The sequence below is a fragment of the Enhydra lutris genome, unplaced genomic scaffold (genome assembly GCF_002288905.1).
Source record: "Enhydra lutris kenyoni isolate GAN:26980312 unplaced genomic scaffold, ASM228890v2 scaffoldscaffold16, whole genome shotgun sequence".
In the NCBI taxonomy this organism is placed as follows: Eukaryota; Metazoa; Chordata; class Mammalia; order Carnivora; family Mustelidae; genus Enhydra; species Enhydra lutris.
This window is the reverse complement of record NW_019154100.1, coordinates 30,179,774-30,196,912: the sequence shown is the minus strand read 5'-3', so window position 1 is coordinate 30,196,912 and position 17,139 is coordinate 30,179,774. Positions and strand designations below refer to the sequence as shown.

Sequence of the window (17,139 nt, the reverse complement as noted above, 5' to 3'; positions counted from 1 at the left end):
ACCCTCCTGACATTACATCTCCAGATATTGCTTAAAATTCCATCGGATATGAATTTAATAATATATGTATTTTTAAATACTAAAAGTAATACAAGAATGCATGCTCAAACATGGGGGGAAAAACACGAAGAATACAGAATGAAGAAAATGAAAGCTCTTTGTCCAACCTGCTCCCCTTTCCCCACCCCTCCAATTCCCTTTCCCTTCCCACAGTTAGCAGTTTGGTGCCTGCTTTCCAAAGTGTATGGTTATAGATATAAATACATATAGATATAAAGACAAGCACTCTTTTTCTACTAAGCACTAAAAAACTATTGGAACCGCTTTCCAGGGTTAATTTCAAAACAAGAAGACAGATTATCTGTCAAATACCCTGAGAAATTACTGCCTACCAGAATTTTACTCTCTTTTTTCCCCCAGAACACATCTGATTTAATATATTCTGGCATGCTTCTCAGTCATGTGGCCATGAGCTGGGAGAACATATAAATATAAATACCACTATGGCTAATAAAATGTATGCAGAATCCTGTATGTTAAAGCACTAGTATGAATTTTTAAATCCTAAATCAGAGTTAAAGGACAAATGCCTCTCAGTAAGTCAAGGAAAGCTGGGGTGGGGGGGGTGGATCATAGAGAAAAAAGGGTTTGGGAATCTCTGTGAAGGGTAGGGGAGATTTTGACTCTGATTAGATTAATCAGCAAATATTTATTATTCATATATGCTGTGGTAAGCATTGTAGGTGTAAAGAAAGATAAGGTATAGTCCCTGTTTCCAAAGGGCTTAGCATCAGTGGGAAATCAGACTGGCCAAATAGAATGGAATCAAGTAAGAAAAAGCTTTCACAAGTGCTTGAACTTGATAAAGTAATAGAAACAGCCAGCCTCACTAGGTTTCTGCACAAAGGAGTGATATGATAAAAGGAAATTAAAAGAATATGTCTTTGGGAGCACCTGGGTGGCTTAGTCGGTTAAGTATCTGCCTTCACCTCGGGTCATGATCCTGGGATCCCAAGGTTCTAGGATTGAGCCCTGTTCCAGGCTCCCTGCTCAGCGGGGGGTCTGCTTCTCCCTCTCTCTCTGCCCCTTCCCCCCTGTTCACGTGTGTGCTCTTGCTCTCTCTCTCTCTCTCTCTCTCAATAAATAAATAAATAGGAAAAAATGTGTCTTTGGGGTGCCTAGGTGACTCAGTCGGTTAAGTGTCCGACTCTTGGTTTTGGCTCGGGTTATGATTTCAGGGTCGTGAGACTGAGCCATGCATCAGGCTCCACACTGAGCAGGGAGTCTGCTTTAGATTCTCTCTCTCTCTCTCTTCCCCTGTGACTCTCCCCGCCCCCCACCACTTTCCATCCCTTCATTTCCATTCTGTAACTGCTGCCTTAGCTCTGACTTTTAGGTCCTAGCCTATTGCAATGAACTTGTATCAGCACTCAACCATCTCCCCATCCTACTTCCTCCCAGGCCATCCTACACACAGCCACAAGAATGTTTCTAAAAGTACAAGAGGGCCCCTTTCTGTTCAGAGGTCAAAAATGCCTCCCCTTTGACCACAAAAGTCTGAGCTTTTTAGTGCGAAATTCAAGACCCTCCCATAAATTCTGCTGGTCTCCTTCCAGACTTGTCTCCCATTTCCTAATACGAACCTATTACTCCACTGAAATTGGACTACTTACTATTCCCCACACCCGTTTCTGTGCTGTCCTCATATGATCACTCTCCCTTACCCCATCTCCAGAGAAAAGCGGAGTCAGAGAAAACAGCTAGGAGGCTGTTGCAATAATCCAGGTGTGGGTTATTGCAACCCACAATTGCAATTGCCACCAGGGAGAGGCCACCAGGGAGAGGGTAGTGAGTGTGAGAATGTGCAGGAGAGCTGATGGCAGCAGATCTTCCTTGATTGGACACAGGGTTTGAAAGGGAAGGGATGAGTCAAAGGTAACTCATTATAGGTTTGAGGCAGCAAACACAGTTCCTTCTCCATAACTGTTTATTCCTCACTGTTGCAGTTGTTGGAGGTTCGTATTTCATATTGCCTGTGTAAACTGGGACCACATATAATTAATGATTTCTCTATACTTTAGGTCTAATATATATTTATTTAAAATAATACAGGCAGAGCAAAGTACTTTGGGAGGTAGAAGTCTTCAAGACACACTCTAAAATACCGTTGTGGGACTAAATATGCTGCATTTCACATAACCTATGTGCACTGAATAGAATCTTTCATTTCGTTATCAGTGTGGTTTGGAATATAAGGCTTATGAGACTATCTCATGAAAACAAAAGTGAGAAATTCCGCTGAATCTGGGTAACGGCTGGAGCCAGGCACCTCAATGAGCTCAGGCCTTGGATTTCTCTAGCTCCATTTTCTTCTTAGGTGGGGTCTGCTTTCTTCTCAGTCACTCATTCCCAGTCCATCTGACACAGCTCTGAGACCACGAGGCTTTACAATTTGAGAAGTTTGGGAGTCAGTACACAGGAATGACTCTAGAATCAGAGGGCTTGACTGTTAAACTAGGTTATGTCATTGCTAGCTACATAACCTGGGGCAAGTGAGTTAACCTACTGCAACTCAAGTTTCTTCAACTGTAAAATGAGAATAATATTAGTACCTGTCTCCATAGGGCTATTTTCAGGATTAAATGAGTTAATACATATGAGTTTAGATTGGTGCCTGGCATTTGGTTAAGTGCTCAGTGAATGTTAACTATTAACCAAACTATGGTTAAATTTGGAAGAACAAAGACCCTTGCTGTCTAGGCCTTAGCCAACAGGGGTCAGTATGCAGCAAGCTACACAGCTAAATAAAATGCTTAATGGGCGTAAAAAGAGATTTTCAGTTGTTTGAGGAAACATCAGGGCTTCAGAAAATTTTTGTGAAATGGCGTGAAGAAAAATCAGTAACCATAAAATTAGGCAATTAGTGAGAAACATAGGAAGAGAAAAAAAGAATAATAAAAGTAAATACATTTAGAATGTCTAAAAGCAATTTAAAATGCAGAAGGACATTTTAAGTGGGAATGCCCAAAAGCAGAGGCCTTGAGAATTCATGATACAATAGAACACTATCTTGCCAACAAGAGCAGCTTGGTCACTGAAGTAACCAAGTACGTAGTTCAAGTTCTACCTTGATGTTTGAGGGATGGGAGAAGGTATGTAACATCCTATTTTCCGATTACATAACAACAGTGTTATTGCTTATTGAGTGCTCACTGTATGCCAAGTGCTTTACACACATTACCATATTTCTTTGACTTTTTAACTCGAAAATATATAGAAGAGGATAGAATAATAAAATGAATATCCATATACACATCAATCAATTGAGCATTGAACACTTTCCATATTTTAATTTTTCTAAATTAATTATCAGGGGCTCCTGGGTGGCTCAGTGGGTTAAAGCCTCTGCCTTCGGCTCAGGTCATGATCCCAGGGTCCTGGAATGGAGCCCTGCATCGAGGCTCTCTGCTCAGTAGGGAGCCTGCTTCTCCCTCTCTCTCTCTACCTGCCTCTCTGCCTACTTGTGATCTGTCAAATAAATAAATAAAATCTTTTTTTTTTTTAAAGATTTTATTTATTTATTTGTCAGAGAGAGAGAGAGAGAGAGAGAGTGAGCACAAGCAGATAGAGTGGCAGGCAGAGGTAGAGGGAGAAGCAGGCTCCCTGCTGAGCAAGGAGCCCGATGTGGGACTCGATCCCAGGACTCTGGGATCATGACCTGAGCCGAAGGCAGCGGCTTAACCCACTGAGCCACCCAGGCGTCCCTAAATAAAATCTTTAAGAAAAAAAAATATGATATCAAACACTTTACCCCAAAATACATTAATATGTACATCTAAAAATAGAGACATTTTTCTACATCAGCACAATGCTATTATCATACCTAATAAAAAAGCAATTGTTTAATATCATCTCGTGCCCTAGTTCCTATTCAGATTTAATTGTGCCCCAAATATCTTTTATATCTGGTTTATTGAACCAGAACCTAGGACAAGCCATTGCATGTAGTTACTATGTCTCTTCGGTATCTTTTAATCTGGAACAGCCTGCACTGTCCAGTTTTTTTGTTTGTTTCTTTTCGGGTTTTGTTGTTGTTGTTTTTGTTGTTGTTTCTTGTTTTTTGGTTTTGTTTTTTTTTTTTTGTAACTACACTGACTTATTTTAAGAGACAGCCATTTGTTCTTCATGATGTCCCACCACTTGTTCAGAATTTTTCTGATTGTTTCCTCTTGGTGTCATTTTATTCTATCCTTCTAGTTCCTGCTGAGCTTGATGATACAGAAGTGAAAGTGTGGGGAACAATACTTCACAGACAATACTGGGGCTTCCTGTTGTATCATATCAGGAGGCATATAATGTCCGATTGGTCCACTTTAGTGATTATAAGATTGATCTAGTTTAAGATGGGAGGGACCAGATTCCTTCACTGTCATTATATTTTTCTTCTGACTACAGCTAGCAATCCCTGGGGGATAATTTGGCCCTTGGGGAGTATTCTGTTCCCTGTCACCCTTTCACAACATGGTTTCATTGATGATCCTGGCATGAATCAGTTATTTAATTAGGGGCTACAAGATGGTGATATTCGAATTCTACCATTCATCTTACATTATTTAGCTGGCATACTTTTGTAAAGAGAACCATTTCCTCATCAACTGGGGCTATTTGGTTACCTTGAAATACAGCTGTAAGTAGGAGGGCAGAATAAATGTTTAATTTATTTTCTTAAATTACAATTTTTCAGGGTAAAGAGTTGCTGTAACAGTCACTATAACAAATGAGGCTTTTAAAAATTGTTTTTTATATATGGTTTACTCTTTTGATGGGACTTTTATGTTTGACATTTTCAGTCAATTGCAGTCATTATTTTTGGTACTCAAATTGTTCTAAATTTGGCCAGTGGTCATTTCTTCAAGCTGGTTCCCATGTTCTTTTGAAAGGACCTCGTTTTTCTTGGATACTTCCAGACTTTACTGCCACAAGATGTTCCAAGCGCTCCTAGTCATTACCAGCTTCTAACCTGGCATAAACCATTTCTCCAAGGAGCCCTGGAACCTTTTAGTGGAGAATGATATTTGGAGATCAAAATCTAGGTGCCAGGGATAACCACTCCCCTGAGTTCAAATTAATATTTTCATTTCAAAGTTAACAGTATAAGGTTTTATTTCTTGTTTCTATATTTTCATATCTTATTTTACATTGGAGTTTTTGTACCTAATAACATTAACAAAATTATTCTTTAAATACTTAAACCAGCCCTATGAGATAGGGGATCATAAGTTATATGACTGTGATCATAATTTATGTTAAAATCGCTATTTTACAAGGAGGAAAGCGATGAGAGGTGCCCGAGCTTACGTGGCCAGTAAATGGCTGCGTCCGGATTTGAAGCCGGCACGCTACTTCCATCCGGAGAGTCCCAGTCATTTCTGAGGGTCGTCACCGAGGTGATCAGGGCTGAGGGTGAGAGAACCAGCATGTGGAGGGAATTGGCCCGTCGTGACCGACCGACTGCTTCAAACCGGGAGGGCAGGGCGGGGGCGCGCTCCCTAACGAGCACGAAACACCTGGGAACCATACATGCACCACCCGAAGATGAGAAAACCTGGTTAGCACCCACGCGGCGCAACCCCCAAAACGAACCCACTGGTCCTGACCCGCCTCCTATGCGTAGCGCCCGCCCACTCTTCAATCATACGGAGCCTTGAGCATGGGGGCGGGGCAACAGAGGAGCATGGCCAATGAGGAATCGGGTCCCGGTCGCCTCACGACTGAGTATTTCCGAGTCCTAACTGGAGAGCGAAGAGGAGGTGGCGGGCTTGGCCAATCAGAAGGGGAGACTCAACATTTGGGACCGGCAGCCAATCAGAAGACTGGTCGCAGCCGACTCGCCCGGCCACACTTCCCGCCTTTCCGCTAACTCCAGAGACACCCGCTCGTCAGCCGCCGGAGTTCGGACGGTCGCAGTCTTCTCAGAGTCGTACGGCCGACCGCGGGGCCGCGCGGGTGTCGGGTGGAACATGGCGAACTCGGGCTGTGAGGACCTCCGAGGCCAGGAGGCGGAGAGTTTTCTGTACTTCGCCTACGGTAGCAATCTGCTGACCGAGCGGATCCACCTCCGAAACCCGTCGGCGGTGTTCTGCTGCGTGGCCCGCCTGCAGGTCAGTGCTGCCCGCGCGCGGCCCCTGCAGCGGCGGGTCCACCCTGCGGACATGGGGACAGGATTTCGAGAAGTCGCTTTCTCGGGGCCGGGAATGCGCCTCTTGCTGATAGGAGCACGTCCGGACTGTCTTCTCTGTCTGGCTTCTGCCCTCCTGGTCAAGCCCGCCCGGCAGCTGTGCGCCCCCGGGCCGCCCTGAGCCCCCTGCGGACTTTCCCCGGGAGGCTCGTTCCGCCCAGACCTGGCCACCGCTCTTGCCCACCGACTTAGAAGGGAGTCCGTTGCTCTCTCCTCCCTATCACACCTTCGCTGCAAGGCTTGTCAGCTGGAGTTCTGAAACTCCGTTCACCTGTTTTTCGCTCCTGATGGGAGAGGTCCTGAAAGCCGGCACCGTGTCGGAATCATAGTAAGGGCCGACCTCAGTTAAGTCAGACCACTGGATGAACCATAACCCGCCTTGGTAAAAGTCATTGCTCTTCAGGGGCGCCTGGCTGGCTCGGTCAGAGAACTTGTGACCTTTGGTCTCAGGCCCTGAGTTCGAGCCACACCTTGGGTATAGAGATTACTTAAATAAATTAAAACTTCAAAGTAATTGCTCTTCGGTACAATCCATTCATTCCTTTGGTAGATTTTTTCCCTTGTAGGTACAGAAGTGATAGAGTTAAGTGGGCTGCCTTGAGGACCTGTCCAGGTCTATAGAAGGGGCACCCCCCAAAATGATGTAGAAAACCTTTTGACATTGCTGAATTAGACAGACGTGGTCTCTGCTGTCCTTATCAGGTTCTTAGTTGCAAGCAACAGAAAGTGGCTGATTTAAGCAGGAAATGAATGTGTTGAAAGGCTGTTAGAGGACTCACAGAATGACCACAGAACTGATAAACAGAGGCATAAGGGTGCCTGGCTGAGTCAGTGGGTGGAGCATCTCAGGGTTGTGAGTTCAAGCCCCACTTTGGATGTGGAGCCTACTTCAAAAATAAAACAAAAAACAGGCAGGCATAAAAGGAAGTACAGCAACCACAGCAGCCAATATCACAGACAGAACCAGCCTGGGAGGCCACTGGGGCATCACTGCTGAACTTGGTAAATATGGACACTAAGTTGTGCATTACTGCCCCTGCCTTTTCTGGACCTTGTCTGCTACTGTCAGTGCACCCCTGCAGTTCCTGAAACCGGGATGTAGCCACCACCTACAGGGTGGAGATTCTGCTGTTCTTGGGCACTAGCTTCTAATTCAGAGTCCCAGGTGGGTGTCCTGGTTGGCTAACTCTTGGCCACATGCCCATGCCCTGACTGCAAGCAAAGCTGGGAGAACCAACTGCTGGCATTTGAAGCCTCAGAAATGGGAGTTGGGGTCTAGCACTTTCTACCCCCAGACTCCTAAGGTAGGGAATTGCCCAAATGTGGAAAAGAAGTTCAGATGCTTATAGCTGGGACAAGTGGAAGAGCTATCAAGCAAATGGTTACTGAGTTTCAGATACGGTGAGTTTAAAAAGGAGACATGTTGTACCTTCCTCTCAGTTTTGCTGTGACCCTAAAACTGCTCTAAAAAAAAGTGAGGCCTTGGGGTGCCTGGGTGGCTTGGTTGTTAACTGTCTGCCTTTGGCCCAGGTCATTATCCCAGGATCCTGGGATCAAGCGTCATGGCGGGCTTCCTGCTCAGCGGGGGGCCTGCTTCTCCCTCTCCCACTCCCCCTGCTTGTGCATGCTCACTGTCTCTCTCTCTCTCTCTCTGTCAGGTAAATAAATAAAATCTTAAAAAAAAAAAAAAAAAGTGAAGTCTTTACCCCAAAAAAAGAGGAGATCTACAAGGTACTATGGGAATGTATGATTTGGGGTCCCGACTTAAGAGCTTAGTAAAGCTCTTCCTGAAAATAATGGCTTTTAAGCTGAGACCTGAATGATTGGGCAGGGGGAGACAAAGAAAAGAGAAGGAACAGCGTGTACAAATGACCTCAGGAAAGAAGCTGGACCATCTAGCTGCTGTGGCTGGAGTTTAGTGTTGAGGAGGATATAGCTTGGCAACTAAAGAGGTAGTGAAGGACTGTATGCTACTGGACCACAGAAGCCAAAAAAGACTGGTCTTTATCTTGAGAGCAATGAAAAGATCCATTGCAGAATTTAAGCAAATGAAAAATTAGATTTACAACTTTGAAAGCTCATTCTGGTTGCTATGGAAAATGGGTTGGAAGGGAAGACAACAGTGGATGTGGGGAGCCCAGTTAGAAAGGTTTTGTAGTCATCCATGGTAAAGATAATGGCACCTTGAAATGGAGTGGTAGCAGTAGAGGGTAGACGGGTTGGGGAGGTATTTAGGAAATAATAAGGTTAGGCCTTGGTAACTGCTTGTGAAGGGAGGATGAGGTAACGGGGTGACTAAGGTTTTTGGTGCAATAAGATGGACAATAGTGATATTTGTAAAGAGAAGAGGAGAATCAGTTTTGGAGGGAAAATCAAGCTCAGCTTAAACATACTGAGTTCGGATGCTTGTTACACATTCAAGTGAGCAGAAAAACATTAGTGAGCATTTATTAAGTACTCACTGTGTGGTAGGTCCTGTTCTAAGCACTTTTGAAGTTTAGAAGAGAGATCTGGGGAAGATGAAAAGATGATTGGAATATTGGATGGTATTTGAAGTCATCGGAGGGGATAGATTGTCTTGAGCAAATTGCTGATGAACAAGAAAAGGGGCCTGAACTAAGCCCTTAGCAACTCTACCATTTAAACACCAGGTACGGTGGAGGAGTTATCAAAGGGAATTGAGATCAGGGGACAGTCTGAAAGTCAGAAAGGAGGCAGATCAAGACAGGATGGTTAACTATGTCAGAAGTAGGTGAAAAGTGGAACAAGAGGAGGAATGAAAATTGTCTCTTGGATTTAGTAGTAGACAACCAGTACCTCATGTGGTTGTGACTTTTTAATCAGCTCTCATGATGTCCTGCCAGGGCTACATGCTCCTAGAATATCCAGTATACCAGTTGAAAATACTGGTCACTCAGACCAACCTTTTTCCTGAAATGTCTGACATTTGAAGAAAATAAAAGTGACAGGGATAAAATATAAACCTTAGATTTAGTATCTAGTCCAACCTTTTTTATTTTATTATTAAGGAAACTAAGCTCTAGAAAGATGGAAAGAAATTTTCTATACCAAATGGCCAAGTAAGGGTTTTTCATCTTCCCCAGGATTCTCTCCTCTGATTACCCATCTCTATAGGGAAAAGCTAAGCTAGAAATCTGGCTCCATTACTTATTCATTGAGAGACCTTAGACAAGTTGCTTAATCTTTATAAGCCACAGTTTTTCTTGTTATTAAATGGGTATAATAAAGTTGTTGACAAGATAAAAATGAAAGTCCACATAAAGCTCATAGTGCAGTTATAGAACCTAGTCATGTACTAGTGTTAGCTGCTCTTATATTTATTATAGATATAATAGTATAATTCATGAATGTTAGATTAACTTTAGTAAGTTTAAAAATCACCCTCAAATGGTGCCTCCTTGGGGCGCCTGGGTGGCTCAGTGGGTTAAAGCCTCTGCCTTTGGCTCAGGTCATTATCCTGGCGGTCCTGGGATCAAGCCCTGCACAGGGCTCTCTGCTCAGCAGGGAGCCTGCTTCCTCTGCCTCTCTGCCTACTTGTGATCTCTGTCAAACAAATAAATAAAATCTTAAAAAAAAAAAAAAGATCGTGGCTCCTTGAGGGCAAACATGGTGATATATGCTAGTAGGATACTCTTTACATACATAAAAGTAGATTAGGAGTGCCTGGGTGGCTCAGACGTTTAGAATCTGCCTTCAGCTCATGGGCTCAGGTCATGATCCCAGGACCCTGGGATTGAGCCTGGCATCGGGCTCCTTGCTCAACAAGAAGCCTGCTTTTCCCTCTCCCACTCCCCCTGCTTGTGTTCCCTCTCTCACTGACTCTCTGTCAAATAAAATAAAATCTTAAAAGAAAAAAGTAGGTCATAACCCCTATGTAGCTACCCAGCTTCAACAATTATGTGTATATACTGTGGTTGCCTCTAAGTTAAAATCCATGTGTGTGTAGGTAGACTGCAAAGCAATTTTTAAAAATGAAAATACTTATATTAAGGCATTGGGATTACAGGCTTTTTTAAAACCTGTTTATGGATGCATATTACATATTCAATATACATTTCAATTTAAAAATATGAAAAAATAAAGTCCTTGAGATCTGGGTCATTGTTTATCTTTGAATTTTTTACAGCTTCTTATTCAGAGAAGGAACTCAAAGTTTGTCTTAACTGCATGGAGTTCAAGGTAAATTTTTTTATTTTGAAGAGGGAAATTTTGGTTCAAGTAGATATTGATTGTATTATTTTGGTTTCCTTTGTAGGATTATAAGCTTGACTTTGGCAATTCCCAAGGCAAAACAAGTGAAACTTGGCATGGAGGTATAGCCACCATTTTTCAAAGTCCTGGCGATGAAGTATGGGGAGTAGTATGGAAAATGAACAAAAGCAATTTGAGTTCTCTGGATAAGTAGGTGGCTTCTAATTACAAGTTAAACAATAACTGATTCAGAAAGTGGATCATATTCAAAGATGTGTATATATACGTCTTTCAAAACCATATACTATATTCTTTACACTTCAGAGTTAACATAAAAAGTGTAATGTGCATATATCCTGAGGAAAAAAAAAGCCTAGGGGTGCCTGACTGGCTCAGTCTGTAGAGCATGCAACTCTTGATCTCAGGGTTGTGAGTTCAAGCCCCACACTGGGCATAGAGCCTACATTTAAAAAAAAAAAAAAAAAAAAAAATGCCTAGCAGGGTCCTATATTCCAGTTGAGATTTGGGAGATGTTTATAATCTCTTCTTTTTGTTCTTTCTTTTTTTTTTTTTAATTAATTAATTAATTTACTTGGCAGAGCTGGGGAGACAGTGAGAGAGGAAATACAAGCAAGGGGAGTGGGAGAGGGAGAAGCAGGCTTCCCACTGAGCAGGGAGCCCAATGCAGGGCTCGAGCCCAGGACCCTGGGATCATGACCTGAGCCAAAGGCAGATGCTTAACAATTGAGCCACCCAGGTGCCCCTATAATCTCTCCTGTAAAAAATGGAGTCTTTATTTTTGTTCTATTTTTTTTTATTTAAAAAATCTTTGTAGTTTCATATTGTGAAAAGACATGAAGATGTTTGTAATTGTTGCAACTTTCTGTTGGTTTCAAAAGCAGTTCAACTTTTATTAGAGTCAGTTTTTAGAAAATAATTCTTTAAGGCAGCAGTTGAAAAACTAATAATTTATAAAAACTTTGACAACATATTAGAAATATCTTGATACTTTTTTTAACAGAACTCTCAAGATCTGTGTAGCAGAGCATGTATACAAAGAAAGTTGGCAGAAAAGAGTAGGGCTTGAGAAGAACACATTATCTGATATGTCCCTGGTGAATGAGAGTGAGCCATTCTCTCTATCTCCGGGTGGATATTCTCTTGTTGTCAGAACACACAGTCAGTTTTTTGTAGCCTAGAGAGCAATGTTGAGGGGCACAAAGATTGAAATAACTATATTCAAGCATGGGTTTAAATAGGATAAATACTGAGATCTATTAGAATTATACAAATAATACTAAATCCGAGGCTTTCCAATTGAATTGCTAAGTTTACTTTTGATGTGGTAGTATTTATAATGTGTTCTACCATATCCCAGAATACATAGGGAGCAAGTACATCCATATATTGTTAAATTTTTAGCCCAGTAAACTAACTTGACTAAGTCAAATATGTTTAAAATTTGGCTGTTCTGGTTTCAGGCAAGAAGGGGTTAATAGTGGAACATATGTCCCAATAGAAGTTAATGTTTATACTCAAGAAGGAAAAGAAATAACCTGTCGAAGTTATCAGATGAAAAATTATGAGAGTGCTCCCCCATCCCCCCAGTATAAAAAGGTAAGCAACTTACAAAGACTATTGGCGGTTCCTTTTTAATTTTCACTGAGCTAAACTAAAAAATACCTTGTTTTAAAAAGAATTAGTGTGCATTAAATTCTACGTGAACACTTCAGTCTTTTTTGCCTGCCCTACCCCTTGAACAACACTTCACTTTAATCAAAGTGTTTTTAATGCAAAAATGATAGTTATTTACCTAACATGCAAATTGAAAAATGTTCAGATTTATTTGTAATGATAGACCCATATTCCTAAAGCAGATTTATTTAAAAAGACTCTGGAAGTCTATTTGAGTCATAATTCTAGATATGTGTTTTCTTTCCTCAAGTAGAATATAACATGTATGTGTGCATTTTTAGTGGATTTATTCTATACATAGGTTTTTGTAATCATTTTTTCTCCACAAGAGAGTATTTCATAACACTAAGATTCATTTTTATGGGGGAGAAATATATTTCCTATTGCTGAAATGCTTTCCATCCCTAGAGAGAGGGAAGATAGTCTTGCTGTCTTTCAAAGTCAGAGATACCACTCCCACAAGCATAGGAAAAGGATGTGGGATAGAAACCCCAACATCCCTTTTTAGAAATCCAAATTTAGGTACTTTGGAAGGCCTAATCAGGACATGGCACGTGGAGGGGATGACCCAGTTCCTGGGCCAAATTTGGAATTTTCTAGTATTGAGCCGAGAAGAATTAGCCTGGTATGGGTCTGGGAAGCACCACTGAGCACAGCTGCCATGTATTACCTCATTTCCCATCAGAGGTAGAGTAGACTCCCAGGTTAAACTAAAACTTCTCCCTATAAACTTTACAGTTTTTTTTTAAAGAATGGTGTTTTTTTCTTACTAGATCATGCCAGTTCTCCACAATAAGTTTTTGTCTTACTATAAAAAAATTTTAAATTAGAATGACCAGAATAAAAAACACAAGAAATAACCAATGTTAGCGAGGATGTGGAGAAAAAGGAGCCCTGATGTGATGCTGGTGGGAATGCAAGCTGGTGCAGCCACTGTGGAAAACAGTGTGGAGGAGCCTCAAAAAATTAAAAATAGAGCTACCCTATGATGCAATAATCGCACTACTGGGTATTTACCCAAAGAAAACGAACACATTAATTTGAAAAGATGTATGCATCCGTATGTTTACTGCAGCATTATATACAACAGCTAAGATATGGAAGCAGCCTAAGTGTCCATCCATAGTTGTGGCTAAATAAGATGTGGTGTGAGGGTATTTATATACATATACATACATACAATGGAATATTATTCAGCCATAAAAAGAGAATGAGATCTTGCTATTGACAGCAACATGGATGGACCTAGAAGGTATCATGGTAAGTGAAATAAATCAGAAAGGCAAATACCATATGATTTCATTCATATGTGGAATCTATGAACAAATAAATGAACAGACAAAAAATGCTTGACTCTTAAATACAGAGAAAAACTGGTGGTTATCAGAGGGAAGGTGAGTGGGAGGGATGAAATAGGTGAAGGGGATTAAGACCACACTTACCATGATGAACACTGAGTAATGTAAAGAATTGTTAAATCATTATATTGTACACCTAAAACTAATATAACACTGTTAATTATACTACAGTTTTTAAAAATATTTTAAACCATATTATTGAGTAAAATTGATACTCCATGAGAATGTATCATGTGGATTTGAAGACTGCACGTTCATGCTCACCTTGAGAGGAATGGCTGTCTCTATTTTGTTCTATAATTGTTTATTCTAGAGTTATCTGAAAGCTAACAGGTCATGCTTTGATACTGCACATAAAATTGTGGTATACTAATTATGTTCCTAATTAAAAGGTGTTTTTTGTTTATTTTAACCATTTTTAGGTCATTTGCCTGGGTGCAAAAGAAAATGGTTTGCCACTGGAGTATCAGAAGAAGTTAAATGCAATAGAACCAAATGACTACAAAGGAGAAGTCTCAGAAGAAATTGAAGACATTATCAAAAAGGGAGAAACAAAAGCTCATTAGGACATAATATTTTAGATGGAAATCTAAATTATAATAGAAAATACAGATACTCTCTGTATGTGCTAATATATTTTTAACATTTAGAAAAGAGATCTGAGGTATCTCTATGTTTAATATATTTTCAACAGTGCTCTGAAGGGATATCTTACTTAGGTGACTCCTTGTTTTCAGACTAAAAAGAAACAAGATTAGAAATTAGATAATTGAGGGGCCTAGGTGGCTCATTTAAGCGTCTGTCTTCTGCTCAGGTCATGATCCCAGGGTCCTGGGATGGAGCCCCACATTGGGCTCCCTGCTCAACGGAAAGCCTCCTTCTCCCTCTGCCTGCTGCTCTGCCTACTTGTGCACGCTCACTCTCTCTCTGTGTCAAATAAATAAATAAAATCTTAATTAAAAAGAAAAGATAATTGAAAAAGAGGACATGAGGCACTAGAATGCATGACAAATGGATGAGGATACTCCTTCTGTGGGCACTTAAGGTTATTTTCAGGAGTGGAGTGTATTCTTGTTCTGTGACAAAGGAGAGATTTGCAACTTAATGATCGTGCTGGTGAATTGCTCTGCTTTGGGATTTTTTTTTAATCAGCATAAGAGCAAGCAAACTGCAAAGACCGTTGATAATAATTTTTTAAATTTAAAAATGGCATACTGTTCTTAGAGAAATAAATGTATTTGTGGTTTAACCTGTATTCCCTACTAAAGTACTGTATATCACTTTCTTAGAGACTTCTGAGTCTGGTGTTAACTCTACACAGTCCGTACTAGAGGATTCTTGCACCGATGTTGGAACCAAACAGCCTAGGATCAGTTGTCAGTTCTACCACATTCTAGCTGAGAGACTTTGGATGTCCTGAGTTTGTGCCTCAGTTTGCTCATCTATAGAGTGAGGGCAGTTGAAACACCTATGTCTTGGGATTATTTTGAGGAGTAAATACATGTAATAAGCTTAGAACAGAGCCTGGCACATAATAAGTATTAGAAATCACCAATGTTCTTATTGAAGATTTGAGTTTCTACAGAGCCATCCTTGGAACAGGATCTTAAAGTAGAAGAGTTAATGATGATGAGGGGAAAATGTTTTATGTTTTATGGAAGCTCCAGTTTGACTCTTGGCTTCTTAAATTTATTTCCTGAACAAATAGAGGAAAGAAGAGTCATGACTAAAACAGCACCAGTTATCAAAAAATCAGGTGTCTGGAATGCAGTGAGAATGCAGAGAGAAAACTGGACTTTAGAAACAGGTTATTGGAATGAAGTGTGCTAGCTGCAGGAACATAAAGATTTGGTTTGTTCTCTTGGGAAAAATAACCAAAGAACTTTTCAGCTACAGCTGTTGAAGTGAGACTGAACCATAGACTTAAGGTTAGATCATGTTTTATAGCTGTTACACCTTACTGTTCTCAGGTACACCCTCTAATATCCTAGTTTTCTCCAGTTCCTAACTCTTCCCAAGAAGACCAAATTTGTCAGTACCCAGAACTCAGTTATGGTAAGATAGTGAGCAAAGCTCAGTTTTGATGTAAAAATAGAATAATATTCTCATAATCTATCTCACCCACCTAAAATGACAACTTTCATTAAGGAATTTAAAACACTAATGATAAAACCTTCATGTCTGGCCTTTTAATGAAAATCTGGTAGTCATGAGGAATACTGTTTCTCTAGTCGTGTTCAAGGTAGTACTACCAAATGTCATATGCAAGGAATTTGCATTTCTACTAGGGATTTTAGCCCTATAACCACAATACAACCAACGGGATAAACTATAACAATTTTATGAAAAGCATTTCTGGGCTTTCAAGAAAATAAGGAAAATCTTCAAGATATACCAGTCCCTTTCCCACAAAAAGAAAAAGATAAATTTCCCAGCACTGGTAAACAAGTGACACCTACATCTTTGGGTACACATGCCAATAATAGCCCTGGAATTTGACTACTCACCCTCGAGCAATCCCACTGCAGGACAGGAAGACAACCTGAAAATTCTGTATGAAATGGACCCTTGAACAGAACTAAAATTGTCTCTAGTAAGCCTTGTAATTTCCAGCAGAGGCAAATGCAAATTCTCTCTGAAGAAAGCAATCCTAATTTAGATCCTCAGAATGTCCACCTGAAAATTCAAAAGCTAATTATAAGGCAAATGGTACATCATAACAAAAAAAAAAAGTCCCCAAGGTTTTGAGATACTGAAATGATCAAAAACAGTATATAATAAGTACATATGGAGACTTTGACTTCTGGAAAGATGGAGTAGACCTACTCTTCCTTATTCCTTCTGTTAACTACAACTAAAATCCCTGAATATTATGTATAAAACACGACTCTGAAAAGGGATAAAAAGCAGACTAGCCGGGGACAAGAAACAACATGGTACTGAATTCCCTGGGTTTTCTCTTGCCTCCTACATCTCAGACTTGTAGCTGAGGAAGCCCGCAATCTGAAAGCACCAATGAGCACAGACAAGGAAAACCTACTCTGTAGTAAAAGGACTAGGAAATGGACACTTTAGCAAGACAAAACTTACAGAGAATAAATGTTCCCCACCCAAATACCACAAAGAAAAATTATGGACCTTCCCCGCCCCCTGCCCCTACATCTACCCATGCTAGGAAAGGTCAAGAGGGGAGCCTAGACTTCCAGCCTCATTAGGCTGTAGCAGGGCATCCTAACACTGTCCCCTGCCACAACTGTCAGTGCAGTGTCAGAACAGGCTGAGTAAGGAGCCACCCAACAGTAATCAGCCCTGTCTCTCCCCTGCTCCCCATAGTGTCAGTGGAAACCATGCAAGGACCCTGGGTTTAAACTGCCCATCAGTCATTAACAAAGTGCTTCCCCCTCTGCTGGGGTGGTGTCAGAGGTCAAGTCGTAAGTCAGACTTAATATCACCACCCAGTGGTAAAAATGTCACCCTTCCCTGTTATATCAGTGAACACCATATAGTGGGCAGTGATAAAGGCTTTCCTACTCCTCCTAGGAACGGGGAAAGTACCAGTGGAGACTTCCTGGGGGGCAGCGGGGGGGGTGGGGGTTGGAACTCCCACCTACACCCAAGTTCCTTGGCAGTAGCTGA

The 17,139-nt window shown here is 41.1% G+C and overlaps 1 protein-coding gene across 2 annotated transcripts; it reads left to right on the top strand.

Moving 5' to 3' along the window:
* Nucleotides 1-5,912: 5,912 nt before the first annotated feature.
* LOC111147302 (gamma-glutamylcyclotransferase) lies at nt 5,913-14,748 on the top strand. 2 transcript variants are annotated; one of them, XM_022503273.1, is made up of 4 exons: nt 5,913-6,161; nt 10,515-10,660; nt 11,932-12,067; nt 13,926-14,748. In XM_022503273.1, exons 1-4 carry the CDS (start codon nt 6,021-6,023, stop codon nt 14,067-14,069), a joined length of 567 nt encoding a protein of 188 aa, XP_022358981.1. In that variant the 5' UTR covers nt 5,913-6,020; the 3' UTR covers nt 14,070-14,748. The 2 variants fall into 2 exon arrangements, with proteins under 2 accessions (XP_022358981.1, XP_022358982.1); XM_022503274.1 differs by lacking the exon at nt 11,932-12,067 and having other exon boundaries at nt 5,970-6,161; nt 13,926-14,045.
* Nucleotides 14,749-17,139: the final 2,391 nt, after the last annotated feature.

Bases quoted from the DNA above. Each gene is read 5' to 3' on its own strand.
- LOC111147302 (XM_022503273.1), top strand. From the start codon at position 6,021: ATGGCGAACTCGGGCTGTGAGGACCTCCGAGGCCAGGAGGCGGAGAGT. The intron at 6,162-10,514 runs GTCAGTGCTGCC...TTTCCTTTGTAG, and splicing joins GCTGCGTGGCCCGCCTGCAG to GATTATAAGCTTGACTTTGG. The intron at 10,661-11,931 runs GTAGGTGGCTTC...TTCTGGTTTCAG, and splicing joins AATTTGAGTTCTCTGGATAA to GCAAGAAGGGGTTAATAGTG.